The following is a 16,974-nucleotide window of genomic DNA, read 5'->3' as shown; positions in this document are numbered from 1 at the left end:
ATAGCTGATATTATTAAATTCTAATCAAAAGAGGTCAATCATACAACTCAGTTTGGTTTGTAGGTTGGGAACTTTTATTATCAACTAAGAGGTATTGAATTCGAGTCTTGTGTATATATTATGTGTGAGTTTGTCTTAATTGATCTACATGTCTGCCAACAAAAAGGTCAATCATAATCTCTACTTAGTTATTATGCAACCTTTCGATCATGATCGGACATCCCATAATAAAGAAGGGCAATTATTTTCAAGCTGAATTGGGTACTTATTTTCTTCTTTTATTTTAATGAACAAATGTTTTATGGTGCTGAATGTTGGCCGTTAAAAGAGAAGATAGAAGAATAATATTAAGTTAAGTGTTGCAGAGATGAATGCTCAGGTGGATGAGTGGCTTTACCCTTAGAGATGGATACAAAATGAGCATATATGTGAAAAGGTTGATGTATCTCCAATGGAAGATAAGATTAGAGAGTCGTCTTAGATTGTTTGGTCACATAAAACGACGGCCTTTTGATGACCCGGTTAGAAAAGTAGATGTATTAGATTTGACTTATGTTAAGAAAAGTAGATGTAGACCTAAAAAGATTTGGTTAGAAAATATTAAAAAAGATCTTTCTTTATTATATTTAAACGAAATTTTTACTTTTAACAGTTCACAATTGAGAAAAAAGATTTATGTAGTGATTTCATGTAGTGGGACAAATGCTCGATGTTGTTGTTGTTTTAATGAACATATGTTATAGCAATTATTTTGAATAAAATTTATGATGGAAAATATTTTATGGCATTTGTATATTCTATATTGCTTGATGATCATGAGAAAAACATTAGAGGAGACATATTTATAGAATAAATTAACTGTTTCAAAGTGAATAATTTTATTTATTTTATATGACTAAAAATTAAAAAAAACTATTTTTTTTTTTTAAAGTGAGAAGCTTATTTTATTTTATATTGATAAGTTAAATTACATTTCCTAATTAATTACTCCTGAAATTTAGTTGTTTTAACCTTTAAATAGACTTAATGAAATGGGAACTCCAACCTTTTCTAAATTTCCCCATATTTTTTCTTTCTTTAGTATGGGTTTTTCCTTAGAAGTAGAGTGAAAGGCCATCAAACGGTCAAAATCTCACAATGTCAATTTTCTTATAAAAATTTTGACTCAACATTTTAATTAAATAAATCTTAAAATCGATACATTATTTAAACATAAGTGTAATATAATTAATTATATATATATTTAAATAAATTTAAAGATAAATAAAATAAAGTGGATTTACATAAATATTACAAAATTTTTATCTATTTATATAGCTAATATCTAAATTTTTATATTTATTTATATATCATTCAATTGTCTAAATCACATCAAAAAATATATATTAATAATATTTTTAATGAAATTTAGTAATTTGAGGATTTTATAAATATAAATATTTGTGGGTTAGATATAAATAAATGCGCATTTTTATGTATTATGGAGTCGAGCACAAAAAATGAACTTTTTGATAGCCCATTTAATAGACTTTAATTTACTTAATTTAAGAAAATAAATGTTGAGCGTGAAAAGCATTAAGTTTTTTAAATTATTTTTTTTAAAAATATAATATGAATTTAATTAATTATTTTTATATAACACTAATTCTAAAATAAATTAAATATCTATGAAAATTATTCTAATGATTTGTGATTAGGATACTTAATATTTTTTATTACAAATTATTATTATTATTTTGAAAAATGAGGGAAAGTCAGCATTTCAAGAGGTCGTATTTCCCGTTAGAATTCAATGGCTAAACCCTAAAAAATAGCCGATTGAAGGGGTAATCCCCTCTTTTCCAACGACGATCCGATGAAAGCCGCGACGATCTCGACGTTCACGTCAACATCGATTTTCCCAAACCGTGGATGGGGGAGAAAATTTCCTCATTTTAGGTTTTTTTTCCTAAGTAAGTTTCGGAATTCTAAAGTAAGATCAGTTTATATTTTGAGGAATCCAGTCTGTCCTTTCACATGGTAAAAGTAAATACATAAATGCTGTAATTTATTTGATTTTCTTTAGGAGTCTCGCTTTCTCAGCCAAACTGTCAATGGGCTGCATTGGTGGTGGTAAGATTAGTTTTTTTCTTTTCCTTATTTTTTGAGATTCGATTTAATGCTTGCTGGCATTTGAATTGTTTTGGTTTGGGTGCGTGATTACAAATTTTTTGTGGTTTAAAAGGTTTTGTTTCATTTGATTTTGCTTGTGAAGGTGCTAATTGATATCATTTTGTTTGAATACTTCTTTTCTTTTTTTTTTGGTTGTGAGAATGTTGTTCAGTGATTTTCTCTCTTGACATTTTAATTTCTTCTATTTTTTCGGATGGAAATGATGTCGTTGGTGTTGGTATCAGTCTTGTTTTCTTCATTTTTAATTTCTTGTCAGCAATTTTTGAACTTTATGACTTTTTTCCCTTTCCTTCTTCTTGTTGAGGTTCCAATCAATTTTATTGCTTCGTTTTCAGAAATGCTTTATCTGTTGTTCTTATGGTAATGGGGGTTCTCCATTGGGAATACGATGATGCCATATAGATCTTCCACTTGTGCTTCAAGAGCCTCCAAAGAGTTGCATTGCTTGGTTTCAGAAATTCTGCTTCTGTTCATTTTTATTCAATTTAGGTTTCGTTTGGGACGGCTTTTTTACTGCTTTTTAAAGCGACTTTTCAGATCAAAAATTAAAATTTTAATACTAGAAAGCTGCTTTAAGGAGTAAGAAAGCCGTCCCAAACGAAGCCTGGCTTTTACAATAGAAATAATGACAATGTTATATCAATCTCTTTGAAACTCATAATTTTCCATTGCCTTTTTTAGCATTGTTTGTTAGTCTTACAACCACTTTCTTGTTTGCAATGGCAGAGACAAAACCCAACAGAATGAATTTCGCAGAGCTAACAAAAATTGTCCTTGAACGAATACAAATTATTGAACAAGACAATTTCAGAAAAATTGTAGGATTTATTTTGTTTAATGAGCCAAGTGAAATTGAGATGTTACAGCTAGCCTTTTGCTCTGAAAATGCATTACTCTTCAGAATTGATGAAGTCAAAAAAATGCTTAGAAATTTATACCCAAAGAATGTTTCAGGTTCTTCTGAACGCCAATTTGGTTCATTTCTGCAGGGTTCACGCTCATTCTCATTCCCTTCTGTATTTAATATCCCTGCGGAATATTGGGATCAGCGGATTTCTTCTGATAAGTTCCCTTATGGTAAAAACATAGATTTTGCTCCTCGAACTTATCCTGTTTCAACAGAAGAAAACTATTTCCTTTCTAATCAAAACCAGTTATTTAATTTGGATGAGAATTTCTGTTCCCAAGATGCTTCATTGGATGGAAGCAGTCCCTTAAGAACAAGTAAGAGATCTCCAAGTCTTCCTGAATTTCCTCTGAAGCCATGTCATTACTACTACAAGGGATATTGCAAACACGGAGAGAACTGTCGATATTTTCATGGGGGGCCGTCCTTCCCTGATGGTCATTTACAAGCTTTCGTTCCAAGTTTAAATGACTTGCAAAGTGAGGACCATGGCTTTTCTCCTGCTTCTCTTGAGAAGCTGGAAATAGAGATCATTGAACTCTTGAGAGCTCAGAGAGGACTGCCTGTTTCAATTGCCTCATTACCAATACTGTATTATGAGAAGTATGGCAAGTATCTTCAAGCCGAAGGGTATTTAACTGAGAGCCAAAGGCACGGGAAGGCTGGATTCAGCTTGACAAAACTACTTGCGCGTTTGAAGAACAAAATCAGACTGATAGATAGGTAATCTTTTCAGCACGAGAATGTTTTTGCTAGGGCTGCAAATGAACCAAACTTTCGACGAACTACTCGCCGCTCGGTTTGATTAAAACTTGTTTGTGATCGTTTAATTAACTAAACAAACAAACTTGAACAATATTTTAAATACTCGATCATTAAATAAACAAGCTTGAATACTAATATGTTCAGCACATTGTGAACAAGTTCGATATTAAGTTTGATAAAAGCTTTATTCATGTTCGATTCAGAACTCGTGAATAAGGTAGATAAAAAACTCAATTAATATTTGATTATTAAATTAATAAATATGCATAATATAAATATTTTATAATTATTATAGTATACTGATATAATTATTGTTAAATATTAAAATTTAAAGTAATTAAATCTTATAATATATGTTATTTAAAATAAAATTTACATATTTATTGAATTTTACTGAATAGGAAAGACAAAAGTAGCACCACAAACGCTGAATCATTCCCTCGTCATTTTGCCCTAGTTTAAAAAAATTTGCTAAATATGTTCACGAACATGCTCGATATAATTGTTTGTTAGGAGGCTTGATAAAGCTCGTTTTTTAAGTTAATGAACATCTAAAAATAGAGCTCGTTTATAGCTCGTTAAGGTTTGTTTGTTTGAAGCTCGGTAAGCACTAAACAAATCGAACATGAACTGAACATGAACCAAACATGAACAATGTTGATTTAAACGAACCAAACATGAACACAAACAATAAAGCTCGAATCAAACTCGAACCAAACTTGAACAAGCTGATAATAAATGAGCTCAAACACGAACACTCACATACTCGCCTTGGTTCCGTTCATTTGCAGCCCTAGTTTTTGCTCTTTAATGTACTTGTTGAGCTTTTATTTGTTTGCTATATGGTATGAAAAACAAGATTGATGCCTGGAATGTTTGGGCTTTATTTCAGCATTAGGCCCACAACCCAAAAAGAGTTAATGGGAAGCATACAAAATGAGGAATAAAATTTAGCTATTCAATTAATTACAATAAAATTAGTGCAAACAGATTGGTGAGTTAGTGCCATGAGATGGATTGATGAGGTGGCATGCAAGGAGAAGATTTAGTAATAATTCATGGTGGAAAATTTATGTTAATTGCATACATTGATCTCTCTCCTCAAATTGATGATGATTACTCAAGAAGCATCAATTTGTTTAGAAGAAATTGATGGCTTTATCAAATCATTACCTCTGTAAATATGGGATTTGAAGGTTTGTAGAGATGTGAGAAAGAGAAATTATATGAATATCTAATATTTTTCGAATTGCGTGACAATCAACTTCAATATATTTGATCCTCTCATGATACATTAAATTGGCAACTGTTTGGATGACACTGGTATTAGCAGCAGGTAGAAGAATGGTGGAATTTTTTGAGAAAATTTGAGTTCAGATATTAGTTAATGCAGCCAAATAATTTTGTAGACTTTACATGATATTCAAATTCCGTAGATGATTAAGACATGCGAGATTGTTTCTTACTCTTTCATGAGTTTAAAAAATATCCAAAATAATCTTCCAATGAATATCAATGAACCCGGCCCAATCACATCAGTATAGACCAAATGAAGATAAGAATCATGTGAAAAGAACAAACCACAATTTGGTCTTCCAATAAGATATTGAATAATTTGGTAAACATTAGCTTAATGTAAATGAGGAGAATTCTGCATGAAGCAACTTGGTGAATTGCAATTTGCAAAGGAAATATTGGGTGAAGTAATGGCTAGATAGTTTAGATTGTGGAGCAATTATCTATGTGGTGGGAATGTGGGATCAATTTAGACTGATCTAATATCATGACAAATAATAAGAAATAAGGTTTGATGCCTGAATTAATTGAATTTTATTCTAGAATTTAACCCATATTTATATAACCCTAGAAGAGTTAAGTATATAAAATTAAGAATTAAAATTTAGCTATACAATTAATTATAATAAGTTAGCATTGACATATTGGCATCTAAGAACACATAGGTCGATATGGTGGCATGCAATGAGCGGATCTCGCTATACTTCATGGAGGATAATATATATTAATTAATATCCCCCCCACCCCACAATTGATGTTGGTTGCTCAAGAAGTATCAATTTGCTTAAAAGAAGCTGATATCTCTATCTGGTCAATGCCTTTGTAAGTATGTCTATGATTTGAAGATTTTTAGAGATTTAAGGAATATAAATGATATGAGTATGGGATGTTTTTCAAATAGAATGAAAATCAATTTAGATTTGTTTGGTCCTCTCATGGTACACTGCATTGGCAGCAATTTGGATAACACTTCTATTGTCAGCATGTAGAAGAGTAAGATTTCTTGAGAAAAGTTAAGTTAATATAGAGTCTAGTAGCAAAAATAACTTTTGAACATGCTGCAAACATTGCATAATATTCTAACAATATATATGATTTCAATACACGAGGTTGTTTCTTATTCTTCCATTTGATCAAAGAATCACAAAAAAAAATATACACCATCTTACGACGGACCAATGAGCACCAGGGCAGTCGATCCTATCACATCACTATAGCACATCAAATGAAGATGACGGCTATGCAGAAAGGAAAAAAATCATGATTTTGCATTCCAATAAAATACAAATAATTCTATGAACGAAACCTAAATGCAATTGATGGGCAATTAAATTGAAATAACGATTTCAAACTTGTAAGATATAATGATAGTGATTGGGTTGGAGATATGGATGACAGAAAGAGCAACACTGGTCATGTTCTTCATGGGAGACACTTCTTTCAAATGAATGTCAAAAAAACAATCAATTGCCACCTTATCTACTTTTGAAGCAGAGTACGTAGCTACAACCTCATGTGTTTGCCATACAATTTGACTTTGAAACTTGTTAAAGGAATTAAGCTTATCAAAAGAAAAAATCAATGAAATTTATATTGATAACAAGTTTGCAATAGCACTGGAAAAATCCAATTTTTAATGATAGAAGCAAACACATTGATACACGCTATTACTACATCAGATAATCTTTCGCAAGTAAGTGCAAGTAGAGCATGTGAAGTCACAAGACCAAATTACTGATATCTTCACCAATATATTGTTGACTTGTATATGAACAAAAAAAAAATCAAAATAAATCATGTACCTTACCTCTCGATTGTCTGAAGTCGTGCTATGCACGAAGGCCGCACGTCGACACCGCACGTCTTTGCACGATCTTCATGATTTCTACGTGATATATGCATTGCTCAATGTCTTGGTCTCGTCATTAAAGCTTGAACGAAATGAGAGACGTTTGTTTTTTTCTTCTTCCATTACTGACCGAACTCCAAACCTATGAAACCTCCGACTCCACGCAATCGACCGACCTAGCTCCATTTACACTTATTGAATCCCTCTGCAAGCCAAACCAGTCGCATCAAGCTCTGATTCGAAGCCTTTTGTCTGCAATCCCTATGATCCCATTGATCCTCTATCTAACAAAGCCTTACATGGGGTCCTAGTTGGGTACCCATGCTTTACTCGGACAGGATTCGCCCACCCATGCCCACCCATGGTGACTTTTGGGATGTCGTACCCATCTATACCCACCCATTTTCAATGCTTTTTGAACGCAGTCTGCCACAGACTGATGGCCTTGAGGCTTGTTGCCCTTTGTTTTGATTGCAAACTTTAAAGCCGCATATCAAAATTTACCGTAGTCGTAGCGTGGTTAAGTGCTGCATACTACATAGTGATGATTGCAGTAATATAAGATATACTGTGATTAGCAATGTAAATTGATTTATCCCCCGATGTTGAGTATCCACTCACACCCACCCACAAGGTAATGAGCATACCCATACCCACCCATACCCAATTTGGGTGCATGGATGGGTGTGGGTATGGGTACCCAATGTAGGGCTCTGCTGTCTAACATGCAAACTCGAGCCAAGCCTTCTCATCCGACCACCACATCTCCACCTCGTTCGATGAAGTTCCCTTTTGTTGGATCAAAAGCCATGGCGAGAGCTTGCTTGTTGCGAAGGTAGCCATCTTTCTTCCTTTCACACTTCTTTAGCCAAATCCCATAAATCCGTTTAAATCCCATATTCAGTAAATCAAATCTGGGATTTACGGCCAAAAAAGGGAAACAAAAGATTTAACTGGTTGTGAGATTTAATAGTTCCCTATGCGGATTTATCATAAATCCTACTCAAATCCAACATAAATCTTGTATCCATACAACATGAATCTTGCTCAAATCCTCCATAAATTCTATTCTGATTATAGTTGATTATAGTTAATTATAATTATAGTTCATTATAACTAATTATAATAACTTATAATTAATATCTATTAATTATAATTAACTACAATTAATTATCATTTATGATAATTAATTAATTAATTATTATTCTTATTAATCATAATTAATTATAATTCATTATTATTAGCTATGATTAATTACAATTAATGATTAAAAAATAGGAAAGAAAAGAAAGAAATTTGTGCCTCATTCTATGTGCCCTCGACATCAGACCATCGTTGATCCCATGAAAGGTATAACATTTCGAACCCTCCAAATCCTATCGTCGGTGCTTTCAGCATGGCGAGTAATAACCCATACACGCTTTTCTTATCTCGGTGGGAGCGAACTCTTTGTGGTGCTTGCGACAAGGCAAATAGTCCTTGTACGTGCTTATTTTAGCATGGCGGGGCAAAATTTAAGTACTCGTGCATGTGCCTCAGTGCTTGCGAGAAAAGAAATTGTGCATTTTCAAACAGATATCCTTGAAGACCCATACATGCCTTTCTTTGCGAGGTGTGATTGAAGACTACGGTCGCGATGTCATACGACACCGATTGTGCATGTTTTTTTTGACGTGGCGGGAAGGCTATGACTTCTCAAATTTCCCCCAAACGGCCCCCAAACTGGGGATATGTTAGGGTGCTGCTAAACTTCTGAGTAAATGTACGAAGATTGAATGGACAACAAGGGACTTGGCTTGACCTAAATGATAGGGAATAAGAGTGATAAATTGAACAACATGGAACTAAATCCTAATTTCTAAAATGCACAATAAAATTAAGAATACAAATGCTAAATGATAATTCAAATCATTCAATTATGCATAAATATTAAGTAGGAGACTTGTGGTGAGAAGTTTTCAGACATGAATGTCTTGCAAGCAACGATAGTCAACTGCAAAGGATATAAGTACCTCCCATATGCAACAATAAAAGACCTGTTATGCCCAGTCTGTAGATTGATGATAGAAGACATGTCATGCACACAACAACTCACATAAAAACAACGGGCACTAAATGCAGCAATGCCTTGCAGTCGATATCAACAGATTGAATGCAACTAATGCTACTGAGTACGTTAGACTATCCATAAAAGATGATAGTAGACTCGACGCAGGTACAATGATCTCCCTACAAGCATTGCAACAGAAGTACATATAAGGGGGTTTATGATGCGATAGTTCACATGCAAGCGAGTACCAAAACCTGTTAGAAACATGAACACTTGCGAGCAGCCGTAAGAAGCCCCATCATGCTATAGTAGTCTTATTACTAGTGATGACAAACAACCTGTAGCAGAAGCCAAATCATTTATGTAGTTAATTGCCATTCAGTGATAGGCAAATGCATTAATCCCGTACAAGCAAGGATCTAGCAAATCAATGTACAATGCTATCGAATGACTACTTGCCGGCCAATATGCGTACAAAGAATCTGGAGATGGATGCAATGTTTGTAGTTAATGTCAATATGCAAAGGAACTTATAGAACCTACTTGTAGAGTGATGATGCCACATGCAGACATGCACAAGAAGTATGCAATAAACATCAGGGTGCCCATAAGAGCGACAACAATCAATCCCACAACGAATGCACTGGCATCTTATAAGCGATGAATGTTGATTTGCAGCAAATGCCAGATCACCCGTGCAATCACCTACCATTATATGCCAGGCAAAAACACTTATATCCTGCTAGTAGAAATGATTGATTTGCAATAGAGGCAAACACCTATGAGCCACTATAGAAGCCTCGCAATAAATGCTACATGCTACTTGTCAGGAAATACATAAAAGCTATAGCAAATACCAATGCCAATCAGTAGTGGTGATAGTCGATATGCTGCAGAGATGTTGAGTCCTTCATGAATATAGATATGCATGCAACATGGCATGTGCGAGCAGGGACTGAAGATCACATCAAATACATGAGGCTACATCAGGTGCAAGCATCTATGAGCTGAAAACCTTTTCAGTTAACAACTATAATGAGAAGAAACACACTAAATGTACATTGGATCTGAAGGTTTTGTCGAAAAAGTACAACAAGGCCATTCAATTGATAATTCCAAAAGACTTTGATATTGACAATTGGGTATAAAGGCAACTCGACGTGCGGAGGAAACTTGCTGATACACTATCAAAGGAAAACTCCAAATGTGTCACGAGGCATGCAAAGTTGAATGATTCTACAAAGTCAAAGAATGATCAGTTGAAGAAGTGTTTCATCTTATCATTTATGTAGAAATATCAAACACTTCCGGCAACCGCAAGTATCTGTAAGCTACTGCAAGAAACCTGTTGATCTACTACTAGCAGGAGGCCCTAACTGTGACACTAAGCATGCGAAGTTGAATGATTCTGTAAAATAAAAGAATGGCAGTTGATGAAAAAAATGTCTCATTCTATAATCTCTTCAAAAATAATAAGGCACCCGAAAATATGTCGTGATATTTGGGCGAAGATTTGGAGATCAAGCCTCGTAACTCGATGTCTTACGTGTGCATCACAAATACATAGAATGAGCCCCTTGAGTATACTATTCTGGAGCCGTAGAAGAAGCTTCTATGTACCATGTATATATCAGATATTAGAATGTCGCTGATATATCAGATGGTCTTGTACTATATTATATCCATGTTTCGTGGAGACTACCTTGTGATGAGTTGAAGACAAAGCAATCTAACAATTGCATTAGTCGAGCCTTTGATCTCATCAGTTTATGATACCTCATATATCACAAAACGGCCTCATATCGTTTGAATGTCCTTTCCCAATTTAAGCAAGGATCTGGTGACTTATGAATATGATCTTTAAGGATGAAAACGCAATCATAAAGAAGCTTATTGAACTAAGTGGTGTTCTTGTGACTTGTCAATGGAAGAAGAATGCAACTCATATCATTGCTGCTACGAATAAGGATGGAGCCTACATCAGAACAATAAAGTATCTCATGGCTACATCGGATGATAACGCTATGATTCACTTGTAAGTAAAAGCAGAGAATTTGTAATAAAAACTGCAAACCACAGGTGGACCGTAGTGCTAAACTTACAACGCCACATCATCGGATCCACAACATGAAAACTACTTCATCTCATAAAGAGCTAATGTCTAGTCGAGAATATCACTAGGATTCATTCTCAATCTGTCTCTTGCTAATAAGCACGTGTCACGTGCTCTAACTGATGGTTTTGCCGCCAAATGGCACCACACCGATGATTTTGCCGCTAAATGGCACCACAGGTAAATGTTTATGGCCGGGTGATTTTATCGCAAAATGACACCATTATATTATGGTTATGGTCAAAGCCCATATGTTCTCTAATGGCTTCAAATCATTGAATAATGAAGCAATAGGATGTAATTAATAGTGAACAAAGCCCTTTGTTAGCTAAGACGGATTCAAATTTGTCCCCTTAAACAAATATCCACCCCAGGTCTACAAGTTACCCTTGGACTAAGCAACCAATGATTGCCGACAAGGATCCTTCTGTTAGGTTGGGTTGACTATCTCCTCTGACTAAGTAGAACATGACCACGATGGCTCGAGACGACGAAACCATGTGATCTTGATCGGGCTCATCATCATTCCTCCACCATTTAAAGTAAGGTGGTAAATTTTCAATTTTAGATATTAAATTCTCACATACCAAACCTACTGCTACTATACACCAGATATTTCGTATCTATTTGACGACTAGCCTTAATCAAAAGTTCTCTCTCGTTATCGGGAGGGGTAATTAATTATAGGGGCTTGTGCCTATTGGAAACCAAAACTCAGATCATAGTCCTTGCAAAATGAGGGTGAAATCTCTAGGTAATGACTTATCTACAAACCCAATATGCCTTTTTGAAAATTTGCCTCGGAACTTAATCATTAAAACTCTCCTCAACGACCCAAAAAAGAAAGAAAGGAAGGGTGGTCTGCGAAGAGGCCGGGGCACAAGTTTTTGGAGCCCACATATTCTTAAATATGAAGATTTTATCAATATGAGAAATTTACTTGGAGTTACAAAACTAAGTTTAAAGAAGGGTGTTGGAAGTTAAACTTAATTTTGACTCATTGTTATTTGGGCTTTTGTTATCTAAATAGAACCTATACTCTAGAATAATCTTTTGAAGAAGATGCTAGAAATCTATTCTAGAATAATCCTTAGAAAAATCTAGAATAGCATTTAATGTCTTTTATAATATAAGATAGAATAATTTTCTAGAGAGTCATTCGTAACCATTGAATTAAAATATGTTGGCACAATTCTAACGGAGCACTACTAGTATAAATAGCGATGATGTTTTTGAGTTTATATTAAACAAAGTGAGAAATAAAATTAAGTAACCTCTTTCATTCCTCTCATTTTCTTCTTAGCCTAAGTAGCCTGTTCTATGTTCTCTTTTCTCTTTAGGCTTCTCTTTTTAAAAAGTTTTCTCATTCCAACAAGGTATACAATTAATTACAATAAATTAGCATGCACAAATTGTTGAGTTGGCAGCTATGACCACATAAATCGATGAGATGGCATGCAAGGAGTGGATCTAGCCATAATTCATGGTGCTTAATTGACATTAATTTCATATGTTGATATGATAACCTTTTTATGCATTTAATTCTGTATTGTAGGCCTCATGGACAGCATTCAGTCATCTTAGTGGAGCCTGTACCAAAATATTTGGACTGCAGGAATGAGAGGAACGAACTACGATCTACCGCGTCGAGTTCGCATCAGATATACCTAACGTTTCCAGCAGAAAGCACATTCACAGAGGATGATGTTTCCGATTACTTCAAGTACTTTTTTTTTTTTCATCTTCTTATAGTTTCAAATAGTCTGAAAATCTGCCATTGGCCATAATATTTGCTCTTGATATTCTTTTTTGCTAGGCAGTTTGGACCAGTCAAGGATGTCAGAATTCCTTGCCAAGAAAAGAGAATGTTTGGGTTCGTCAGCTTTGTCTATCCTGAAACAGTGAGTAAAATTTTGATGAAACGAGTTTCTCATTATATTTGTGATTCTCGCGTTCTCGTCAAGCCATACAGGGAGAAACTAAGGATGGTTGACAGGTAAACAATCTTACTTCTTTGGAGCCCATAAAAACATTCTTATCTGTAGATACTCGCTCATTTAGAAATTGCTCGGTTAATAATACAGGATTCATACTGAACAGATTAAGTCTCCAATCTGTTATCCTTTGCACTGTGTTGATTTTGATTCGGAACCTCGAGCACGTATGAAAGTCACAGTTCTATTTTTTTTTGTTGTATTTCTTATTAATTTTTAATCCTGCATTAATATTGGTCTTATTACTCAACAGTGCCAAGGGAATTTGAAAGCTCCAGTGCACTTAAAATGCACTTTGAGGAGCAAGATAAGCTGCTAGAACTTGAGAGAATGCGCCTATCGGAGTTCAACTTCAACTATGGTGTTGACAACTTGAAACTCCCAGGTGTGAATATGTTTTTATATGGTGTCTTCTTTTAAGGAAAAAACATAAAGAACATCTATAAGAACAATACTTTTGGTCAAGTCAATGTATTCTTAGCAGCACCTCTCTGCTTTCTATATGCCATTTAGATTTCGTTTGGGACGGCTTTCGTACTGCTTCTTAAAGCGGTTTTTAATACAAAAAAAAATAATTTGTTAACAAAAAAGTTACTTTAAGAAGCAGGAAGAAAGTCTTCCCAAACGAAGCCTTAGCCTAATGATATTTGGTTAAATAATATTTTCTCAGTACATATCCACCTTCAAAAAGGTTAGGTTGCGCAATGCACCAAAAATGCCACACAATGCTTGTGAAATGATGCATTAATCTACTTCTACATGTATGATTTTCTGTTCATTGTGAGTATCCTATCCTTTGTGAAGTGAGAATAGTGATTTGTTTTAAAAATGTTTTTTGTTGATCTGAGAAGCATTGCTTCTCATATATATATTTTTTTCTTTTCTCATTGCTTCTCATATATAAAACTGAGCCCAGTGACAAGAAAGTGATGTGAATCGTCATATCATTTTATGTAGAGATTATTCTGTGTGGTGTCCTAACACGTCCAGCCAATCCGGACACGACACATCACCCAATGCATTGTGCATTGGGTGACGTTGCGCATCCGGATTGGCCTCCACCGCTCGTAATAATTTTTCCTTTTTATGACTTATATCAAATGAATGATGTCAAAAATTTTTTAACTTGTAGGTATAAAGAGCAATTTTTCGTATGAATGCTACCGATTAATCTGAAAGTCTTAAAAATCTCATATAATATAATATTCTTACTATGCATGAAACATGCAATGCCATTAAGGTTTGTTTGGGACGGCTTTCTTACTGCTTCTTAAAGCAACTTTTTTTACAAAAACTAAAATTTTTATAAAAAAAGTTGCTTTAAGAAGCAATAAGAAAGCCATTCCAAACGAAGCCGAAGTCTATTCGTAAGGTCCGAATTTGGAAATGTGAAGCATTATTTTCTTCTTATTTATATGCTTTTCCTTGCAGGTCCAGATGAATTTACACTGGAAGACCATTTCAACTATACCCTTGAAGCTCTAAACATTGACTTTTCTACTGACGACAAAACTAGAAATACAAGCACCAGTTGCAGTAATCTGGAGAGGTAAGAGGAAAATTGCATCCCATACAAAGCATATTGTGAACTCCATACTTACTTTTAGATATATAGGGGAAAATTATTTCTACATCTTCTTGGTTGAACTTGCAATATACCCTTCAAAACCATTATAGATTAAAATACAATTTTTAGCCATGAGCATTAGATGCACTGGCACTACATTAATGATATTTTGAAGTTCATTACTGTTACTTCAACAACAACAAACAACAACATCAACCCTTTATCCTATTACGTGGGGTCGGCTACATGAATCTTTTTTCTCCCTTGTGTCCTATTAAAAGTCAAATTCTCGTTTAAATCTTTGATAAAAAAATTGGTTGCTTCTTAACATCGCTCGTTTTTATTATTGCAGGGGTCAGATTTTGCTCCCCGAGAACCCATTTGCATCACCACAACTGCTAGCAACCAGTATTTCAACAGCCACATAGAGATCAGAGAAGAAAACATGAGAAGACAGAGATCTCCAGAAAACTGAAAGAAAAAAAAAAATACATCCATTACATTCTGATCTAAGCATCAATAATTATCCTTCACAAATAACCCTCCACTGATTACTTGTCCTAAACCAATTACCTTCATACTAAGCAATTACTGATAGTAGTAAACATAAATGGGATACTTCAATAATTATAGCTATATAAATGAATGTTTATATATTCTCTAGAGTAGATGACAATAACAAAAAGCAGATGAGAGTTATGCCATTTGGAAGACTTCTCAGATTAGTCACAATAAAATAAGTCTCTATATCTACAACAGAAGAGAGCTTCTTTACAGGTGAGAAGTTCAGAAAGTAGTTTGTAAGTGATGATACTTTACTTTTTTGACTGTCAATTACTTTGACAAAGGTCCAGTGATTGTCAGTTTCCTTAAACTTTCCTTCTTTGTCACTTAAACACCATCGTCCATCCATTATCATTCTGAGTATCTACTCTTCTTGAAATTATGGTTGCTGATTGTAGTTGATGGGATTTTATACGGCATTTTGTTCCTGAAACTTGCATTTATGTCAACATCTTGTCAAATAAGTTCTAGAGAAGATATTGTTAATAGAAAGAAAGACAAATAAAGGCAAATCAAACTGCATTTGATTGGTACATTATTCAATTTCTACTCTTTAAATCTGGAGGTAAAACCTTCACAACTTCAGATGCTAATGCAGCAATCAACCTTGTCTCTTGTTTGATTTTTTAGAAACTTTCAGCATAAATGGATTGTTTAATAGTATATGAGATATTGCTTTATTTTGGTCACATCCTATAACAGTTCTTTTTTTTATCCTCCTGTGAATCTGGTTTGGCTCTCTACATTCACTTAGTTTGGTGTGCCTTCTCTTCTTGAGTCAATACCTTCAAACTTGCTGATTCCGAGGTTGGAAGCATAAGGTCTTCTTCATGGATAGATTATTCTGTAGTGTCCGAACACATGTAGAGATCAATTCGGACATGCTACGTTACCCAATATATTGTGCATTGGGTGATGTGGCGCATCCTGATTGTTCTCTGGATGCGTTCGTATACCACACGTAATAATTTTTCCTTTATAATGTGGGTCAATTTAAACATTGCTAAAGCACAATCTGTATTGCAAAATAGAAGAAACTTGTACAAACACAGAAATTTTACTATTGGTTGTGAATAATTATAATTCTGATTTTCTCTCGATTTTTAAAGAGAAAAATTAAACCGCCAAAAAGGACAATAATTTTTACTGAAACATTTTTGATGGATTAACCACAAGTATTAGAGATTATTTTGAGGTAGGCTTCTTAAAATCTTTGATGATGTCCTCTTCTCTATGCTTCAGCCTACAAAAGGAAAAATTATTCTGTCCGGATTTCGGGCCCCAATAAAATTGCACCACGTCGGATATCAAGTTTATACCGAGCGGTACTCGGTACTCGCTACCATTCGGTACTTGAGCGTAGACCAAACGGGGTCTTTCGTCTGGTGTCCGTACATAATAATCTCTCCTACAAAAGGCTCTGATCATATTTGCCATAATATAAATAGCTTTAAGAGGATTCAATTTTATAGGTGTTCTCTGTTTGGGCACTTATTTTATTTGTTAGAAAACTTAATTTTTCTTTTATTTTTAAATTTTTTATAATGAGAAATAATTTTTACAATCTTATCTATTAGAGAATGAAAATTATGAGAAAGTTGTTGCCAAATCTTATCATGCTTACAACACATCTTATTTTTTAAAATAAATTTTTAGTTAATTTTATAACATGAATAATATTTTTTAGTTGATAATAT

At 34.1% G+C, this 16,974-nt stretch overlaps 1 protein-coding gene across 1 annotated transcript; it reads left to right on the top strand.

The window, feature by feature from the left end:
* Positions 1-1,793: 1,793 nt before the first annotated feature.
* Positions 1,794-15,202, top strand: LOC110099641 (zinc finger CCCH domain-containing protein 18-like). Its single transcript, XM_020826843.2, has 8 exons — positions 1,794-1,952; positions 2,899-3,802; positions 12,708-12,875; positions 12,969-13,148; positions 13,237-13,313; positions 13,400-13,531; positions 14,578-14,695; positions 15,066-15,202. Exons 1-8 carry the CDS (start codon positions 1,856-1,858, stop codon positions 15,139-15,141), a joined length of 1,752 nt encoding a protein of 583 aa, XP_020682502.1. The 5' UTR covers positions 1,794-1,855; the 3' UTR covers positions 15,142-15,202.
* Positions 15,203-16,974: the final 1,772 nt, after the last annotated feature.

The sequence above is a fragment of the Dendrobium catenatum genome, unplaced genomic scaffold (genome assembly GCF_001605985.2).
Source record: "Dendrobium catenatum unplaced genomic scaffold, ASM160598v2 fragScaff_scaffold_34, whole genome shotgun sequence".
NCBI classification, from domain to species: domain Eukaryota; kingdom Viridiplantae; phylum Streptophyta; class Magnoliopsida; order Asparagales; family Orchidaceae; genus Dendrobium; species Dendrobium catenatum.
Note: the sequence above shows the minus strand (reverse complement) of the source record. Positions and strands in the feature narration are given on the sequence as shown.